Source organism: Ictidomys tridecemlineatus, chromosome 4, assembly GCF_052094955.1.
Source record: "Ictidomys tridecemlineatus isolate mIctTri1 chromosome 4, mIctTri1.hap1, whole genome shotgun sequence".
Lineage (NCBI taxonomy): Eukaryota > Metazoa > Chordata > Mammalia > Rodentia > Sciuridae > Ictidomys > Ictidomys tridecemlineatus.
This window is the reverse complement of record NC_135480.1, coordinates 2,913,752-2,933,704: the sequence shown is the minus strand read 5'-3', so window position 1 is coordinate 2,933,704 and position 19,953 is coordinate 2,913,752. Positions and strand designations below refer to the sequence as shown.

At 60.9% G+C, this 19,953-nt stretch overlaps 1 protein-coding gene across 1 annotated transcript; it reads right to left on the bottom strand.

Annotated features, from left to right (window-relative positions):
* Window positions 1-1,145: 1,145 nt before the first annotated feature.
* Window positions 1,146-17,968, bottom strand: Cd81 (CD81 molecule). Its single transcript, XM_078045361.1, has 8 exons — window positions 17,646-17,968; window positions 7,210-7,324; window positions 4,023-4,120; window positions 3,150-3,224; window positions 2,799-2,903; window positions 2,367-2,468; window positions 1,791-1,877; window positions 1,146-1,702 (listed from the first exon to the last, which is right to left on the bottom strand). Exons 1-8 carry the CDS (start codon window positions 17,709-17,711, stop codon window positions 1,640-1,642), a joined length of 711 nt encoding a protein of 236 aa, XP_077901487.1. The 5' UTR covers window positions 17,712-17,968; the 3' UTR covers window positions 1,146-1,639.
* Window positions 17,969-19,953: the final 1,985 nt, after the last annotated feature.

Genomic DNA, 19,953 nt, shown 5'->3' with positions numbered 1-19,953 from the left:
GGACCCGAGCCGGACCCGAGGCCTGACCCAGGAGGTGCGGGGCGCGGGCGAGGCTCGGCCTTCCATGGCAGGTTCTCCCCTCATAGGCCACAGGCCCCAGCCCGGCGACATCCTTTGTCCCTCGGCTGAAGTACCCTCCGACCTTCCTCCACAAGGCCTGCCTGCCCGGCATCCCCGGGAAGCCAGGGTCCAGGTCCTGTTGTGCCTCTCCTGGAGACGCCCCGTTCCTCAGCCCCCTGGTCTGCGGGGCACCTTTGGGACACCTCATCCTGCCCTGCCCAGAACCTTGCTAGGAATGAATGATTTTGCTTCCAGAAGCCCACGTCGAAGCACCCCAGCTAGTAGGCAACACTGGGGGAGTAGGAAGGAGGAGGCGCCTCTAACCACCAGCTAACCCCAGAGGCCGGACGGGGCAGTGGTCCAGTGTAGGGCAGGCTAGTTTCCAGAGTCAGACTCAAGGAGGCTGCTGGGTGCCAGTGACAGAATTCCACCCAGGTCCAGCCAATTAAATGTCCCAGTCAGTTTTTCATACTGCCCTACCCAGACTAAGGGGAAAGCAGCCTGGCCTAGGCTGGGGACCTCAAAGACCGGGGCATCTAGTCAAGCCCATTGGTTGTAAGAGATGGGGCTAGGAGAAAAGGGTGGGTGTTGCCCAGAAGACTGCTGAGCCTCAGAGCCTCAGTTCACCACTCTGGGCTGGGTGGGCCTCCAGGAGGCTTTAAAATTTTCCTCGCCAGCCCCTTTAAAATATGGTTTTAGGCTGAGTGACCCAGCTTAATGGAATACTTAAGGCTCACAAATAGGGAGACATCCTGAAATGCTTGGGGGAGGGTCTTGCAGCTCTACCCTCAGCACATCATGTACTGAATTCCCTGTCTGGCCCTGCTTGTCCCTCTGGGGATGATGTGTCCAAGGGGTGAGGTGGGAGTGACATCAAGACTGCTGTGGCAGCACAGAGCCCCCAAAAGGGTCATTCAGCACATGGGACTGTTCCCCAAAGTCCAGCCCTGCCCACGCACTGTAGCCAGCAGCCCCTCTTGGGCCAGCTCCCCCTGGGCCTGGGAAAGTCCAGATCGGGGCCAAACTCACAATGGGCTCACTTGGCCTCGGGTGCTGCTGGCACAGGAACTGGCTCCACAGTCCTGTTAGCATGCCTGATTTTCCTTCTTTATTAAATGATTTTCAAGATGTTGTAATTACAATTGAAGGTGACGTGTTAGAAAGGACAGGTGCATTGAAGGCATAAAGAGTGCTCAGACCCGGCTCTCAAAATGGGGGCAGGGAAGGAACAAGGATTAAAAAGGTGCAGCCCATGGGACAAGGAAGGGGGGGCAACAGCCCCCCAGCCCAGCCATGCTGAGCCTCAGGACAGGTGTCCCTGGGAGGGCGCTGGCTTAGCAGGCAGAGCTCACTAAGGGGCCCCTTCAGCACAGGGTCCCCAAGGCCCAAGTTTGCTCCACGCCCACGCCACCTACAGGTGACGTCAGCCCCCAAAAGGTAACAGGAAAGTTCAGAACAAAAAAAAAAAAACCTCAAAAGTAAAAAGGCTAAGTGTAGCAGAGTAATACCGGAAACGTTATATACACAGGTGGTGACAGCCCTGCAGCACCTCCGGGTCACTCTGGGGCACTGCAGGGGCTCAGTACACAGAGCTGTTCCGGATGCCACAGCACAGCACCATGCTCAGGATCATCTCGAAGATCTGTAGGGAGGAGGCAGGGTGAGGTCAGCACCCGAAAGGCAGGGGGCTTCAGTGCCCACAAACAGAGGCCCTGCCCCCACCAGCTCACCATTATGACAGCAACGACGATGGCGGCAATGCCAATGAGGTACAGCTTTCCCGAGAAGAGTTCATCAATCTTCTGGTGGCAGTCCTCCTGCAGGGGCAGTGGGCGGTCAGCAGACAGCTTAGCCCCAAAGCAGAAGGGATAGGTGGCCTTGTCCCTGCCTCTCCCACCCCCACATCAGGAGAGGTGGCGCAGCAGCTGGGCTCTGCCCAGAGTTGTTCTGTCCATTTAAAAAGAATCCAAACCATGGGGACATACTGCCTGAAGCCTTCCCTACCTCAAGGCCATGATCATTGGCATTGCTATGTTTACCAAGGGACTTCCACAGGTGCTGGGTGGGCCTCCAGTGGCATCAGTAGCTTTGGGCAGTGACCCAGGTGGTAAGGACTCTGTGTGCCCCCATGCATGAGTGGAAGTGCAGGCCCTGGGCGAGGCCCATCTGGGAGTCTCCCCTCTTCCTCGTGGGCCACACTCAACCTACTCAGCCCTCTCAATAGAGCAGCCTTGGTGCCACCCCTAAACCAGGACCCACCCAGATAGGTGGAGGCCCCTGCCTCTGCCCCACCCACCAGTGCACACCTTGAAGAGATTGGTGAGGATGTTGCTCCCCGATGGACAAAGGTTGTTTCTCAGCACTGAGGTGGACAGTGCGGACAAGGTGTTGGAGCCGCAGCAATTGAGCTGTAGAGACCGAGAGTGTCTGGGTCAGTTCTGGGCATCGGGGGAGAGCGGCCAGAGCTCTGGGTGTGGCAGGGGGTGGGGAGCAGGGGTACGCATTACACCCCCCTGAAATGCATCAGGGATGTTGGGGGCGGTAGTGGTCGTGCCCAGCTGCACTGTTCGGACACTCCCACACTTCTGGCCAACCAGGCCACAAGATGCCCATCCAGGGACGCCAGGGTCACACAGACTGCCTAGCTGGGACCCCTCCTGCTCCTGACATCTGGGCTGTGGCAGGACTCATCTGGAAAGCTGAGTATCCCACTGGGGCCCGCCCCAGCTCAGCCTCACCGTCTCATGGAAGGTCTTCACCACGGCCTTGGCGTTGCTGGCATCGTCATCCACCACAGCCTGCTGCAGGGCCTGGTCATAGAACTGCTTCACATCCTTAGCAATCTGGGGCAGAGTGGTCACATTAGTGGGGACCATCCCTAAGGGTATACCCTGCAATAAGCTTCCCCCAGTGTGTTTGGTCCCCATGCCACCTCCCCCATGGAACCCTTGAGATCCTCCTATCAGGCAGACCCCAAGAGGAGTCCCAGGAGAACCCCAAAACCCTGGACTAAGACCCACCCATCACTCAAGACCTGGGCAGAGGGCATTCCTCCACCCCTCTAGGCTCCCTGGTGGGCCCAGGCTCACCTGGTCCTTGTGGACGAAGCCCCAGATGCCGGCAGCCACTTCACAGGCAAAGAGGATCACTAGGCAGGTAAAAAACTGGAGAGAGGAGGAGGGATCAGGCTATGGAACGGTCCTGGACCAGCATGGGGTTGGCCTTCTGCAGAGGGCAGGTGCCCAGGTAACCAGCAGGTGTGCATATTATGGCCAGGGGAGGAGCTGACAGTATCCACCAACCCACATCCCAACCTGGGAGACAGAAAGCACAGAGCCCAAGACTCAGGCCCCCTAGTGAGATGCTAAAGCACTCACACAGAAACACTGCCCGGGGTCTGCAGGAGGGGCTGCAGGAGCAATGGAGAATCACTCAGGGGGGTTGTGGGTGGCCAGCCCCGGGCTGGAGCCCCTGGCAGGTGCATGCAGCAGTAGGCCTCCTGAGCCACCCTTTCTCTGGCTTGCCATGGGAAAGGAGACATGTGCCTCAACTTCCCCAGCTGGGGACATGAGCACAGGGCCCCCCTTCCAGAAGGGCCAGGCCTGGAAGGCACAGCAGGGCCTCAGTCTCCTGCCAGTGGGTGGTCCCCAAAACACTTGAAGCTGGTCTTGGGGACTCAATCTCTGTGATGTTTGTGGATTGTTTTTAAAGAAAATAAAAAGTTCTCCTTGGAAGTAGTAGCCTCCAGGACTAGACGGAAGTAAAACACGGTGAGAGACAATTTACAAACAAAACAGGAAAATCAGAGCCCAAGTTCTGGGGAGAGGCAGAGGCTACCCAGAGGCTGTTGGGCTGAACCAAAGACCCTGAGCCTGCCCCTGTGCTCATGGCCACCCCTTCCTCTGCCAGCTGGATGCTGCTCCCCATTCCAGGCCTAGGACTCCCCGGCCTCCTGACCTTACCGTCCCAAGCAGACACTGGGATTCCTGAATGGCCCCGTAGCAGCCTAGGAAGCCGACGAACATCATCACAGCCCCCACAGCAATGAGGATGTAGATGCCTGTGGGACAGGGACCAGGGTGAGTTGCTGCTTGGCACTGCCCAAGACACGGGCTTGGCCTGGCTGCGTGAGCTCCTCTGTGCCTCAGCCCTCTTCTGTGACACAGGAGGAGGACGACGATGCCAAGGGGAGGGCTGCACAGCACCCAAGTGTGCAGAGTGCTGGCGACTAGTGCCCCAGCACCCAGCACCCAGCACCCATGTCCACGCCCAGCTTGAAGGCTGGGAAGGATACCCGCTCTAGCATCAGGAGCTGCTTGGGGTCCCAGCTGTTGACCTGGGGGTGGTGAGGTGAAATGAGGTGGAGGCCCCCTGCTAGCACACAGCAGTCCACTCTAGCTGACCCCATCTTAGGGACGTCACCATGTGAGCCAGGCTGCTCTGCCTTGTACATGGAGAACTGAATGGAGTGTCCAAGCCACTGAGAGTGGCTGGGGCAGCTGAGGAGAGCACACCCTGCTGACCTGCCCATACCCACCAGTTTGGCATGTGTTCCTGGGAGGTAGGCAGACATCCCAAAGGGCAGGGGGTCACCAAGGCCCAGGAGGTACCAGGTCACATTGCTGTCCTGGAGCCCATGCCACCGCCTATCCCTTGGAAAAGGCCACAGTGTCCCTGTAGGGCTTTCCCAGCCCCTCATCCCATCCCCCCATCACCATGGCAACGCTGCCGGGCAGCCCAAACCTCTTTGCTCAAAGCCAGGCCCATTGTCCCCCAGGCTGGCCAGTCCAGGGAGAAGGAGCCAGGGGCCAGGACCCACCACCAGGCTTAGAAAAGCAACATATCTGGGACCTGGTCTCCTGGGCCCCCTCACTGGCCAGAGGACACCTCTGGCCGGCACCAAACACACCTGGCTGAGAAGTCTCCCATCGGTACACCTCACAGATAGCTCCCCACTTGGGGGGCACAGCACCCTCAAACTGGGCCTCCCTCTCCTCAGCCCTACTTCCAGTGTCCCTGGACAAAAGGGGCATTGCCCTTCTTGCCTTGAAGAGTCCTAGGAGCAGGAGACCCAAGCCTACAGGACTCAGGGACAGGCCCAGGGCTGCCCAGAGCCCCTCCCGTGTTCTGGGAGCCTGCAGTGTTCTGGGGGTGCTGAGCCAGCTGGCCCGTTCGCCTCCCCCGGCACTGCACAAAGCGCCTTTGTCAGAGCTGGCATCTGCTCCTGCAGGGCCCAACCCAGAAGCAGCGGGGGCTCAGGAAGGCCAATTTTGAATGGGCAGAGACTTGGTGGCCAGAGGGGCTCTGAGTGGTCCCTACCCACCGGGCACAGGCAGAGCCAGAGAGTGGCAAGCTCTGACATCCAACCCAACCTGCCCAGTAGTCCCATGCCTGAAGCTGTCCTCCAGTGCCCAGGAAGCCAATAACCAAGGAGAGGGAGCAGGTGGCTCTGGAGCTAGAGCCTGACATGGGCCACGGAGAGAACACACCATCCAGAGGCCTGCTTCCAATGCCCCCTGCCCTGGCACCGGGGGCCTGCCTGGCAGCCCCTTTCCCCTGGTACCACCCTCAGCAGGTACCTTGACAAGCCTGTGGTGTCCACCCTGCTGAGTAGGGAAAGGAGGCCTGAAGGAGCTGCAGCCCTGAGGGCCAACATGCCTGGCTGTCCTTGCCCTTGCCCAGCTCACCCCAACTGACCTCGTCTGAAGTGAAGTAAGCCCTCCACTCCTGTCTGGCCCCACTGGGCCAACAGTGACCCACACTGAGCTGCTCTAGCCACCGTCTCGGCTGCCATGTCCCCAAGAGAGTGGTTCTTGGCAAAAGTGCCTGCCCCAAGGCCACTTAACTCCAGCCCTGCAAAGCCCAATAACCAGGGTGCCCAGGCCCAGGGAGAAGGCAGGTGGGCAGCAGCACGTGCACAAGAGGAGAGAGATGTGCCGATGACACTCTGGCCAGGAGGCTGTTACCAGCTCGGGGGTGGCAGCTCCTGCATTTGCTGGGAGCCCCCTGAACCCCCAATACTCCTGATTATCTTAGAAGAGGGAAAAAAGGTCAGGGAGGGACCTCCCTGGAGAACCCCACCCCTCAGGAGTTCAGAAGGTACTGGTCAGGTCCCCCATCCCCTCAGATGTGGGGCAAAGCTAACAGTCTGCTCCCAAGGGAGCCTGGCCTAAGCATGTCACCAGTGTAGCAGGCCACAGTCTGCGTGTGAGCCTGCAGGGTGGGTGGCTGCCCCCTGGGAGGGCACACAGTACTGAGGCTACAGGGACCTGCAGTCAGGGCACGGGACCTCCCAGAACAGCTGGGCCTGGAAACCAGCCCCAGCCCCAGGCGCACCCACCCCTGTCCTGTCTGGACCTCAGCCACGTCCATGCTCTCTGTGGAAGACAGAGGTCCCGGGAGGAGGGTGGGTAGGGCAAGGGGAGAAAGGAGTGACAGCCCTGGGGTGATCAGAACTCTTGCCTATCCTGGGACACCCAGGTGGGACAGAGAGGGGCATTTCTGGGCTCCCAGGGCCCACTCAGCAGTCAGCATGTCTTCCAAATTGGTAAGAGGGCCCCACCCCATCCAGGCTCCACCAGGACGGAGGACAGCAGCAGGCTTCAGATGGAGCCCTGGACCAGGGGCCCCTCCTTTAAAGGGCAGAAACATCAACACTGCCAGAACTCGCAGGCGCCAGGCCCGCCTCCAAGGGAGGGCAAGGGGGAAGGCTGCTTGCACAGCCAGGGCCCTCCTCCTGGTCACCCTGCCTCTGGGGCGCTGGAGGCTCAGTCCCCCACAGGCAGCCTAATAAGGTAGCAAGGTGTGGCAGCAGCATGGGGGAGGGGGAAGCCTCCGATGCAGCCCAGGCATCCAGCCCCACCCACCCAGAGCCTCCCCAGAAATGCCTGAGTTAAAATAAGATCTTGAAACCAATCCCCAAGCCCTGCCGGCTGCCCGCCCTCCCTGGCCCCAGCCTAGTCCGTGGTGATTAGTGGGGTCCCCAGCAGCCACATGCCCATCCTTGGGTCAATCCTCCTGCTCCAAGAGCCCCTTTGGAGCTGGCTGGGACCCCGTACTGATGCCCACTTCCCCTCGGTCCCTGCCTCCTCCTGGAAGGCACTGGAAGCCCTGGGCTCTTGAGCAGACCCTGTGCCATGTGTCACTCACCCACATAGAAGGTGCTGGGTGCAGGCTTGTCTCCCAGTTCCAGGTAGAGCAAGCTGGTGGTCTGAGGGTCATGGCGCAGCCACAGAGCCACACCCAGGATCACGCCTCCGGCCAGCTGGAGAAAGAGTGGGGAGCAGTGTCACATGCAGCCTGCTGACAGCACCTCCAGTCGGGGAGGGGGCTCAGCAGGGACCACAGACGGGTCTTTTGGCCACCATTCACTGGAACCCAAGGGCCACCCCCAGCACCTGAGCTGTGACTCCAGGGCAGGGCTGCCAGGTGAGACAGGATGTACAACGTGAATTTCAGATCAACAAGGAAGACTACTGCAGTCCACCCATGCCCAGCGTTGCAGGGACACTCAGGAAACCCATGGATCTCCAATGCCAGGTTGACCTGATGTTCTGTCCTAAAGCTGGCCAGAGGCCACACCAGGACCTGAGCACCCTAAGGACTGCTGGGCCTTTCCCAAGGGGGCGGGGATCTGGTGGCCTCTAGGAAGTGGCAGGGGCATGACCGGCTGTGGCTTGTGGAGGAAGTGGCTGCTGGGGAGGGGTCCCTGCTCAGGGCTGGCATGCAGGGACAGGCTCAGGCTGAGGGAGCCCTCCACGACAGGCCATCCTGTGTATCCATGACCGCCTTCAGCCAGCTGGGGACTGCCCTTGAGGCAGGTCCCGACCAGGCCCAGCCCTGTCTTCCCCCAGCAGCTGACCAGGATAGATGCCTGCTGGGCCTGGGCACCTGGCCCTCCCTCCCCAGGCCATAGACGCCCCGGGTGGTGGCTGTAGGCTCACCCTGCTGCGGCTCTTGGTACCTGGCACCATGAAGGGCTCCTGCAGACACACAGACCCCAGGAATGGCGGGACACCCTGTGTCCTGCCTGCCCTGGCCCTCTTCTACTCCAGCACCTCTCAGCCAAAGACTTCAGAGGAGCAGAGGGTACAGACACTGTCCCTCGGACTCCTACTGTCCCTCCCTGCCCTGGTGTGAAGCACAGTCCCTCAATCCCTCAACCTGGGGACACTGTAACCCTGGGACCACAGAATCAATCTCTTCTGGGGTCCCTGACTCACAGTGGGGCCAACATCTCTGGACTGTCTGGGTAGAGGACCTCTGCTTTGCTGGAGGACACGGAGACCTGCCTGACACCTGGGCAGAGACCCTGGGGAGGCACATGCTGATGAGGCCCTGCCAGGGGCAAGGGCACAGGTCTGAGTGGCAGTCAGGTCTCCCATGGGGGACCCACCACTAGTTCCTTTGGGCCTCAAGGGCCCTGCCTTCATGCTCCACTCTACCCTTGCAGAAGGCCAGGCCACGGGGGGGGGGGGGGGGGCGGGCTTCCTGGAGGCAGGTGCATGGGGACACACCAAGAACAGCTCTGGGGAGGCACTGCACCTCCTTCTGGTCACCACTGGCAGTGAGTGCCAGAGGCGGGCTGCCCTCCAACAGGCATGTGGGGCGCTTGCTAGGGCCACCTGCCGGGACAGGCCCCTGCCCTGGTCTGCAAGTCTGGGCTGATGCTCACCCCACAGTGGACTCAGAGCTGTCAAATAGGAACAGAAACTGAAACTGGGCCTCAAGAAAAGCACCCAGTGGCCAGGTCCCGCTCTACCGGTCCTGGCCAGGGAAGCAGGGCCTGGGGGAAGGGAGATGCGTGTAGGACAGCTTGTGCAACCAACGGCACCGAAGGAAAGCCCCGAGTGGCCCGGGGATCCCCAGGTAGGCTGGCTCTAGGTTCTGGAGGGAAGTGGGCCGGCCAGGAGCTGTGGCCCCCAGGCCTTCAGGGCGAGGGCTGAGGCACCCCCAGGTCAGCAGGCCAGGGCGTCCTCCTGGTGAACCCGCCCATCTCTACTACTGCGGTTACAATGGCTCTTGTGACTGCACCCGCCCCTCCCATGTGGTTCCTCTGCTTGGGCCTCCCCCGTGGGAGAGGAATAGGCCCCACTTACCCGTCAGGGCCCTGGACGGAGGCTCATTCCCATCAGCCAGCACAGTGGACATTGCTGCCACTGAGGGCCCTGCTGGTCAAACTGGAAACGGCCTGGCAGCTGGGGCCCCAAGCACGTCCCTCGTGACCAGGCCCTGTGGTGGTGCCAGGGGTCCCCAGGGCTTTCTGAGGAGGAGATGGCGGGCAGCCCCAGGGCGCCACGCTGGGCTCCTCTGGGCCAGCTGCCACCTGTGGCTCTAGGGGAGCAGGCGACAGGCTGAGCTGCCTGGTAACTCTGGCTCCCACCGAGGCTCTGAAAACGTCACACGTTCGGTTTGGAAGCCGGTTCAGAGTTCATGGAGAGAGGTTCTGGGGGCTCCTGAAGGGGGGGAGCCCCAGAGGCCTGGTCACAAACTTTGACTCAGCTGTGGAAGCTGTGGTCACCCCCCTTCCTCTGCCTCAGTGTCCCCACTGTTCTGCAGGGGTGACCCCACCCCGTGCCCTCCCAGGCTGGGTGGGTACCCCACCTTCTCCATGCAGCTGGGCGGTGGGGGCAACACCTCCTGAGGGTGAGGGGAGCAGTGCTCAGCTACCCCAGCTGGTGGTGCGATGGGGCTGAGTCACCACTCTCCATCTGCTCAAGGAAGAGGGCTTCCTGTCGGGACTTCGGGTGGGTCGGGTGGCAGGAGGCTACCTCTAGGTTCGCCCTAGCAAGGGGCTGGCTGGGCCTTCCAGGCAGGGGAGAGCCAGACCCCCAACTGAAAGGGTCCCGAGATCTCCTATCAGAACAGCAGTGGGAAGGCAGAGGGAGGGCTGGCAAAGATCCCCAGGAGGGGCCCAGGAGGGCAGCTGGAGGTCCCCAGTGAGTCAGAGCTCGTAAGAATCCTCTTCCAGAGACCAGGGAAGCAGGACAGCCCCAGCTGGGACGGGACGTGCCTAACAAAGGACTTGTGGCCAGAGGATGCTCGGCACTCGACGGCAAGGAAGCCAGCCCCCAAGGCGCACAGAGGCAGGACGGAGGCCACCCTCCAGCACCGAACAACCCCAACCCGACCACCAGGCTGCCTGAGATAGAAAATGACCGCCACCCCTGTGCCCACGAGGGCAGCAGTGGGGTTCGGAGGGCCCAGCGCAGCCGTGGCTGATGCTCAGCCCTCCTTGAAGTCAGCCCCACACCTGCCGCACACCGGGGGCCCCTCCAGGTATTCACCCAAGAGAAGGAGCCCAGCTTCACACAAGACTCAGGTTCTTTCCTGTTCAGCCCCGAACTAGTAAGAGCCTGTGGGCCCAGCGCTGGTGACTGTGGGCCTGGGGCTCATCCTGCGTGGATGAGCCTGCGTGGATGAGCTCATCCTGCGTGGATGAGCCCCAGGCCCACAGGCTGAGCCCGTCCCTGCAGGTGGCCCAGCGAAAAGGGGCAGGACAGCAAAACAGCAGGCACCTTCTGACTCCACCTGTGTGAGCAGGTATGCGAGGGGGTCCAGGCCACAGCCCAGCACAGTGCAGGGAGGAAGGACAAAGGACTGCGTTCTGCAGTGGCGACCGTTTCACGGGGCCACCAGTGTGTTGACTTACTCCGCTGCACACTGTAATCCTAGGCCAGTGCTACATGCCATCTGCATCTACGGAAAGCTGTTTGAGAACCCCCGCCCCCCGTGTCCTGCATACTGACCACTGAGGGGAGAAAGGACCTCCTGACACTCGTATTTTCCTGGGCAGGAGCCAGACGTCCCCGTGGCCAGCAGCGAGCATCTGCACATGCTGGAGTCTTGTCCACAGAGAAGGAAAACCCAGCTGTGTAACTACAGAACACAGAGGCCAAGTCAAGAGCCCAGTGTCCATGGAAAATGGGGACTGACAGAGCTGGGCAGAGGGCAGGCATGAAGGAAGGCCCGAGCCCCTGGCTGCCAGGTCACATCTGACCGAGTGACTGCAGGCCCATCTCAGTGCTCCTGCCTCCAGGATTCTCACTTGTAAAGTGAAGTAGAGGCGCAGAAGCTCCCACACAGAGACAGGCCACACGGTGGACAGTACCCAGCTGTGGACAGCACTCGGGATGTGATCAGTTAGGCCTTAGAAACAAGCAGTCTGCAATGTCCCTTGCACCCCTCTCGGAGACAAGTCCGCTCCAAGCTGCCTGCAGAAGCAGTTCCCACCTGCTCCCTGACCCCAAGATACTCCTGCCACCTAACATACTCCCTGCTCAGGGCAGGGGTGGAGCGAGCGCCCAGGTATCGTGTCCAGGTTCCTGGAGGCCTCCACACCAGGGAACAGAAAGGCGTATTCATGACTCTGTGAAGGGTTTTGTTTCTTCCTGCTTCCTGAGAATTAATAAATAACAGACTCGACGTCAACAAGGGGGTGCCAGCACGCTGGGTCCCTGCCAGCCTGTTGGTGTTTCCCAGCAGCAGCTGATGGGGTGCAGGCTTGGGGCAGCTTCCTCCTCCATGCCAGCTGCCGACAGTGAGTGACCCTCAGCCAGACCCAGGACGCAGCCAGAGCCGGGGCTTCTTGGGGGCTCTCCCACTTTAGCACGTGTGCCCCTCCCAGAAAGGGTGGGGCTCCAGTCCCCCAGCTGGCTGGCCCAAGGGGTCACTTCAAGTGCTGCCCACAGTGCCAGAGGACAAGGACGGTTCTCAGGTCGGCTAGCCCCTTTAAGCTGGGCACCTAACTCCAGCCCAGACCCTGCCCCTGCCTCTGGAAAGTGGGGGTGTCTCAGGCTCCGTGTCTGCTCACTGCCAGGGTCAGGGTGCACGCACGTGCTGGGAAGTGTCCCAGCACCTACCCGCTCAGCAGCTAGGGTGCTGGAGGTGGAGAGGGAGGAAAGGCAGGATGCCCAGGTGACCTGGGTGGCGGGGAGCCCACCAAGGGGAGGCCAGCCACCGTCCTCCCTAGCCCGGGTCTCTGCAGACCGAGCTCCATTCTCCGTCCACTGTGAGGGGCAGTGCTTGGTCCGAGGGTGGGACTGGAACAAGTCCTCCTCCCTGGGGGACACAGGACCCTTCTCAGGCTTCCTTGGAGGCAGCCACTCCTCTAGGGCCCCAGTGTGGCCTCAGGAGAGGAGCTGCGGAGGCTGGGCAGGAAGGAGGAAGCCCGGCGAGAGCAGGAATAGATGCTCACCTCGGCCAGGAAGAGCAGCGCCTCTCACTGGGCTCTCAGGAAGCCGCCTGTCCGGTGTCTAAAAATAAATGCTAAGAGAGGACCTAGACCTGGTCTTGCCGACCAGCTGGGGATGCAATGGACTAAGACATGAGCACTTGGGTGCGGGGGGTGGGCTGGCCCTGAGGCGGCCCCTCACCGGAGGCAGGCTAGCCACAAGGTGCCCTGCTTGCTCGTCACACGTCTGCCTCCACTGGGAAGCCCACCTGCCCTGAGTGGCCCTGTGGGGGGAGTGGCCTGCCAGAGATGTGCAGGGGGCTGCAGGTGACCAGGACCCTCGGAGCTGTGTGCTCCAAAGAGGTGTGGGGACAGCCACGGGAGGCAGGCCGCAGGCAGGGTCCGAGGATGGGTAGGCCCGTGTCACAGCCAGCAGCACTCTGCCGGCTCAGGGCTGTACCTGCTCCACCTGGGTAGGACCGCCCGCCCCAGGGAAGCCCAGAGCCAGGCCACATAGGAGTCAGAGGCTGTGGGACGCGCTCTAGTCCCAGCCTCCCCCGCCCCCTCCTCTTGCGGTTTAGGTTGTTTGCTCTCAGTCTCCTTATCGCCAACCGTCTGGTCTGAAGACAGCCCCGCACAGCTGGAGGCCAGGGTCTCCCACGCCCTGCCTGGCACAGTGCTGCTTCAGGAGCCACTATCACCTCCTGGGCACAGAGGGGGGAGTGTCTGTGTAGCTGAGGTTGCTACACCCAAGGAGGGGAGCAGGAAGCAGAGCCTCTGGCCAGGCCGTGGGAGCCCTGGGAGCCGCGGGAGACCCCAGGGCTGCAGGCTGCTTCCCCCCACAAGCCAGGGGTCCACTCCAGAGCTCCAGCTCCAAGCCCCAGGACTGGAGCTCAGGCAGGGCAGGGACCAGGGACCTCGTTCCCACACCCTGCCAGCGGAGCACCTCGAGACACGGCCAGAAGCTCACTGGCAGCTGCACCACAGCTCAATGTGCAGTCACAGGTGACCACACAGACCCTCCGGAGAGAGTGCTGATCCAGCTGACCGGGGGCGTGGTGGGAGTAAGATGCCATTCGGGGAAGCACAGGTGCCCAGATGCCTCCTTGCTGGGGCCCTCAGGCTTTCCCCTTCCTGATAATGGCCAAGTTACCTCAATAACTGGGGCAAGGATGAAGATGGATGAGTTTCCTCTCCAAATCAGAAAAGGGCACATCTTCAGAGAGGAGAGCAGGGCCAGGAGCCCCAGGCCTAGCGTCTGGCTCCCTGCCCCACCTTACCTCCTTGGTGTGGGGACCCCAAGCTGGGCACTCTCTGCCCCCTCAAGGAGGATCCTCACCACCCACTCAGCGTTTCCAGACTATGGACTCTGGGCCTCTGGTTCTAATGCCCCTCTCTGAACCCGCAGCCTTTACCAGACCTGGAGCCCAGGAGGACGGCTGCCCCCAGCTAGAACCCCTCCCCTCCCATGGCCACAGTGCTGGTACGGCAAAGGCGGCTGCCCTGCACACAGGGAGTAAAAGCCAACTACCAGCTGACCGTGGGCCAGCCCCTGGGGCCTGGCCCTCTGCCACAGGGGTGCCCCCAGCCAGAGGCCACCCAGAGGACCCAGTCATCTCAAAAACTTCAGCACCTGCTTTGCAGCCCACCAGGTAAAGTGGCTTCTGTTGCACTCAGAGGTACACAGTACTGTGTAGAGGGGACAGGGTATTAGGAGGTCCAGAGGTTCCTGGAAGGCCACCCAGCAGGCTGGGTCAGAGTACTGGACAGGTGCAGGCCCCTGAGAGCCAATTCTGGATGAGCCTGGTTGTTCATGCGGCTGTCCAAGGAACAAGGTGGACGCCTCCAGCGCTGGATGATCACCTGGCACTCACTGCCTGATGGGTCTGTGTCCCAGGCCTTGGGTTCCAAAACCCAAGGCCAGTGCAAGGGTGAGAACCTGCCCCCTCCATGGTGCCTGGACTCTAAACCTTATTGATCTTACGGATTGCAGGACTTTGGGTTGGGAGGGTGTGGGGTCAGCCTCCCTGTCTGGGCTTGGAGGCAGCTAAGACTGAATTGGGACTGGATTTGATTTCTGGAGCCAGACCTGAGCTGGGGGGGGTGGTGGGAGAAGGCCTGGTGTGCCCTAGAAGGAACAGAGAGGGGCCTCTCATTAGACAGTGGCAACACGTGGGTCCTGGAGCAGGGCCAGCTGGAGGGGCACCAGGGTCCCAGGCCCCCTGCCTCCTTGCGGCAGCTCTGTGCCCCTGTCTGCCGACACCCTCACTGGAGCCAGCATGGCCAGGGACAAACCACAGACTTCCTCTTCTCAGCCCATCATGGACTGACGGTTGTCTCCCCAAAGCTGGGCAGCCAGAAGCCAGACGGCCTGGGGGCACCAGGGGAAGTCCACTCGCCCACCGGGTGCAACCAGGCACAGGAAGCCCTGCCCCCACCCAGAGCCTGCCTGGACTGTAGCCCCTCTGCAGGAAGAAAGGCCACAGTCACCAAGTAACAGTCATGTGCTGTCTGAGGGGAATATTGAATGCCAGTTAGCGCGGCCGCTAATCAGTCTTCTTTGAGGTGGGCTTGCCACCAGTCACCTAAGTCCAGAGGGGCAGCCGGTTTGGGGCAGAAGATAGGACCCTTCTCCAGCAAAGACTGGTGGCACCTCTCCCGGGCTCCCTGGCCAGAAGCCATGGAGAAGACCATCATGATGCCCACTTCACAAGATGAGAAGGGAGGCTCTGCAGGCCAGTCACCTGTCCCAGGACAGGGCCCTGCTCTCCTTCCTGCCCTACTCCCAGGAGCAAGTCTCAAAGCAGCAAGTCTTGGACACCAACGCTCCAGTAGGAGCCCCTGCACCCACCCCAAGGGATTGGATGTCCTCACTACTTAGTTAGGCATCTGCATGGTTTCCCCCTGCTTGGGCCGGCCTGCTGCTCATCCTCCTGCCCTGTCCCTTGTCTTAAGCCTGCTGCCCACACACTCACAGAGTGTCTGGGACCTCACTAGCCCCAAAGCAGCAGCCAGTCAGGAGAGGCTGAGAGCTCAAGGCTGCCTGGGGCCCTGCGTCTCCGTGTAGGAGAGAGTCGGCAATGGGAGTGTGCCTGAGAGACCAGGTTGTCACAGCGCTTCTAAAGAGGCAGGCTAGGCGGCCTGGGGTGCTCCAACCACAGGGACGCTTTCTTCCGCTCTGAACAGAACTTTAAAAAAAAAGTGCCGCATCCAGACACCCACTGTCAAGTTGTGCTCACCCAGCTTCCTGTGAGCCCCTGGTACTGCCCTGTGTCCACGTCAGGCCAGGCGCCGCAGGGTCCTCCAGGTGCCCTGGGAATGGCAGCCCCTTCCCACACACTTCCTACCCTCAGCTTAGCTCTCCCTGGCTGGACCCTGTTGGACATCGTGCCCTGCATCTATTTCCTGAGCTCTCCCATGCCGAACCCCTTGCCCCACACTCGGGTACATTAGCTGTCGGCCCACAGCCTCAGTCTCTCTTGGGGAGGGACCGTGAGGACCCCCCTGAGCGGCAGAAAGCAGAGGCCCAGCACTGGAGCAGCAGAGTTGGGCTCAATTAGGTCCATCCCTGGCACCATGGTGCTCTCAGCCACAGGACCAGCCCTGCGATGCAGGAGACAGAGGGGCTCCTCTGCCAGGCCCTCCCAGCTCAACTCTGAATTTCCAGCCAGTGCAGGGTCCACAGAACTGTGAACATAAAAAGACATGCACGTTCTGTGCTGGGCAGGCCCCTGGGGTGGGCAGGAGGAGCGCCCTGGGGGATGTGCTGGCCTCATCCTGGCTGCCTGGGAAACAACCCACCTCCTGGAGGCCCAGCTCCCAGGGGAGCCTGAGCGCCCTCCCAGCTGGGGCAGGGGGTGGGCCTCATGGGCTGATGCACAGCCCAGAGGCCAAAAGGAGGCCCCTTTCCTGCCTGCCCTTCAACTCCTTGCAGGGTCCTCAGTTACAGCCCGGACTCAAGACCAGCAAAGCGACACCCTGGCACAGGCCTGCCTCCAACCTGCCTGGTCCAGAGCAGAAAAACACCGATCAACATTACCACTCAGCAGCGGCCCCCAGGGCCATGCTAGGCAAGGCCAGCCCATCCCACATGGCCTTGCTGCTCCCCGTGGCCGCCCTGCCTCCCAGATGGTGTGCTGCAGCAGGCCATGCGGCACTGCCTGGCTTGGCAAGACATGCTGTGCCCCCCAAACCTACTCCAGAAGGGTCCAGACCAGTGTGTCTCCCCCACAAACATCCCATTGACCCTAGATCCGCCCTGGGATCCTTGGCTGTCCAGATGGAAAACAGATGTCCCCAGTCCCACACACTCACTCCAGGGGCTGCTTTATAAGTTTACCCGTCCTGCCTCAACTTGAGACACAGACTGCCTGTACTTGGCCCTATTCCTGAGAAGGGAGCCTGGGTGCACAGCAGCTGGGGGCCCAGAGGAGTGGCCAGCAACACCCACCCACATTCCCAGGCTGGGAAGAGTCTCCACCCCTTCCCAATTCCAACTCCGCAGGAAATGGAAACAAAAGGCCAGAGCCACAGAGGAGAAAGTGCTCCTCAGCCCAGCCCGGAGACTAGGGGAGACTGCACTCCAAAAAGTGGACAACCCAGCCCAGACCATCAGCAGGAACCGAATGCCCGGGCGCAGAGAGATTCTGATCTTTAGGGTCACCCTCAGACTGGGTCAACTCAGCCCGGGGCCTCACTCCCCGCCAAAGCTTCCACAGGCCCACAGGCCTGCGGGGGCCATACTGGGGCTGGAATCTGTGGTTGAGGAGGGTAAGATGGGCCTCCAGAACTGGGGCAAGGCGCGTACAAGCATGAGGCCATCCTGTTGTGCACTCCGCCCTAAACCCGACCCCCAGGACTGTCTCCAGACTGGAAGGTGAGCGAGGCAGGAAGAAAGTGGTGTGGACTGTCCCCACGGCTGGAGGAAAGTGTGCGCCCCCAAGCCCCAGCTCTCGGCCGCCCCTCCAGGGGCGGTGGCCCGGATGAGCTCATGGGGGCGGGGCGCCGGGAGTCCCGCCCTAGAGGCCCCTCAGTACCAGCGAAGCAGGGTGGTCCCCGAAACAGTGGCCAAGAGGGCCACGCGGGCTCCGCCGCCGCTGAGGGGTTGGAGTCCGGGATACGGGTTCACACGCCCCGCAACCATCGCCATCACGCCACAGGGACAGGTTAGCGGTCCCCAGACTAACGGGACGGACGGGACGGGGGGGCTGGGCCGCGACGCGCGGACACCTGGCCCGGCTGCCCAGGGGCGCGGCGGCCCTGATCCCGCACTGCGCCCGGTGCCCACAGGTGGCCCCTCAACTTCGCGCCGCGCCGCCACCCCGCCACGGGGCCTAGCGCTGCGGCCGGGCCTGCCCGAAAGGGGGTGCGCCTGGCCCCCGCCCGCCGCGACCCCCACTTCCCCTCGGCTCACCCAGAAGACGAAATTGAAGACGAAGAGCAGGTACTTGATGCACTTGGTGCAGCCCTCCACCCCCATGGCGGCGCGGGCGGCGGGAGGCCTGCGGGGCGCGGGCCGGTCCTGGGCTGCGGGCGCGCGGGGACGCGGGGCCGGGCGGGCCGGGGGGCCTGATGGGCAGGGGGTGTCGGGGCGCGGCGAGCAGGACGCCGAGCCCGAGCGACCTGCGGGCGCGAGGCGCGGGAGACAGGCAGGAGCGAGGCCCGGGTGGCGCAGGGGTCGCCGCGACGGCTTCGGCTGCGCGCTCGCTCTGTGGCCAGGCGCGCGACCCGTCCGCGTCGCTTATAGGCCGCTGCGGCCCCGCCCCCCTCAGGCCCCGCCTCCGCAGCGCTCCGCGCCCCTCCCCCTGGCCCCGCCCCTGGCCGCCGCGCGAGGGGCCGGGGCTGCAAAACCTCCCTCCACCTTCCGGTGCCCGAGCGCTTTGGGGTTGGCGACCTCGGTGCGGCGGGGACGCGTCCTGGCACTTCAGGAAGGCTCTAAGCCCCCGGGGCTGGTGGCAAAGCCGCGCCTGAGGACCGACCTCCTTCTTCCTGCCTCAGGCTCCCTGGACATGCAGGGAGGACTCCTGGAGGCCGGGATGCGCCAGAGAAACGTTCTCAGGCTGAGAGCGCGCCGTGTTCGCCTTACTCTCTCGGGAAGGAAAGTGGGTGGGCATGAGGTTGGGCCTGAAGGTCCTGAAGGTAGTGATTTCAGTCGGCAGCCCCTTGCCCCATAGAAAGGGGACACGCTGGCTGCTGTTAGTGGAGTCTGCCTTTGGAAAGGCCACTGGTGCACCCAGAGGTCATCAAGGTGTGGGGTCCCGCCGGCCTCACTGCTTCTGGTAAGGAAATGAGGACGGACTCTGATTCCCAGTGTCCGGGCTTTCTCCCCAGGTGAAGAGGGAATGCTATCTGTCACCAGAGGTGACACCTCCACCAAGGTGTCCTATGTCCTCCTCTCCCCAAAAGCTGGAGGACGGGGCTGCTTCATGAACAGAGCCTCACCTGGAGACCACGTGGGGCCACCCTTGGAAACCCAACCTTCATCCCCTGACCAATCCCACTCAGCAGCATCACTGCCCAGGGCAGCGGTGGGCACTGGGAAAGTGGCCACCAAGGAATGGAAGTGTTGATTGTATGTCATAGATGGTGGCTAGTGGATACCTTCCTGGACAGAGCAATTCTTTTGATGGTCAATTTGTAAATTTTTTTAATACTTTTTTTATTGGTTGTTCAAAACATTACAAAGCTCTTGACATATCATCCTTCATACATTTGATTAAAGTGGGTTATGAACTCCCATTTTTACCCCAAATACAGATTGCAGAATCACATCGGTTACACATCTACGTTTTTACATACTGCCAAACTAGTGACTGTTGTATTCTGCTACCTTTCCTATCCTCTACTATCCCCCCTCCCCTCTTCCCCATCTTCTCTCTCTACCCTATCTGCTGTAATTAAATTCTCTCTCTTGTTTCTTTTCCCCTTCCCCTCACAACCTCTTATATGTAATTTTGTATAACCATGAGGGTCTCCTTCCATTTCCATGCAATTTCCCTTCTCTCCCTTTCCCTCCCACCTCTCATCTCTGTTTATTGTTAATCTTTTCCTCATGCTCTTCCTCCCTGCTCTGTTCTTAGTTGCTCTCCTTATATCAAAGAAGACATTTGGCATTTGTTTCTTTTAGGGATTGGCTAGCTTCACTTAGCATAATCTGCTCTAATGCCATCCATTTCCCTGCAAATTCCATGATTTTGTCATTTTTTAGTTCTGCGTAATACTTCATGGTGTATAAATGCCACATTTTTTTTATCCATTCATCTATTGAAGGGCATCTAGGTTGGTTCCACAGTCTAGCTATTGTGAATTGTGCTGCTATGAACATCCATGTGGCAGTATCCCTATAGTACGCTCTTTTAAGGTCTTCAGGGAATCGTCTGAGAAGGGCGATAGCTGGGTCAAATGGTGGTTCCATTCCCAGCTTTCCCAGGAATCTCCATACTGCTTTCCAAATTGGCCGCACCAATTTGCAGTCCCACCAGCAATGTACAAGTGTACCCCTTTCCCCACATCCTCGCCGGCACTTGTTGTTGTTTGACTTCATAGTGGCTGCCATTCTTACTGGAGTGAGACGGTATCTTAGGGTGGTTTTGATTTGCATTTCTCTGACTGCTAGCGATGGTGAGCATTTTTTCATGGACTTGTTGATTGATTGTGTGTCCTCCTCTGAGAAGTGTCTGTTCAGGTCCTTGGCCCCTTTGTTGATTGGGTTACAATTTGTA

Bases quoted from the DNA above. Each gene is read 5' to 3' on its own strand.
- Cd81 (XM_078045361.1), bottom strand. From the start codon at position 17,711: ATGGGGGTGGAGGGCTGCACCAAGTGCATCAAGTACCTGCTCTTCGTC. The intron at 7,325-17,645 runs GTGAGCCGAGGG...CTCTTTCTCCAG, and splicing joins TCTTCAATTTCGTCTTCTGG to CTGGCCGGAGGCGTGATCCT. The intron at 2,469-2,798 runs GTGAGGCTGAGC...CGGTCTCTACAG, and splicing joins TGAAGACCTTCCATGAGACG to CTCAATTGCTGCGGCTCCAA.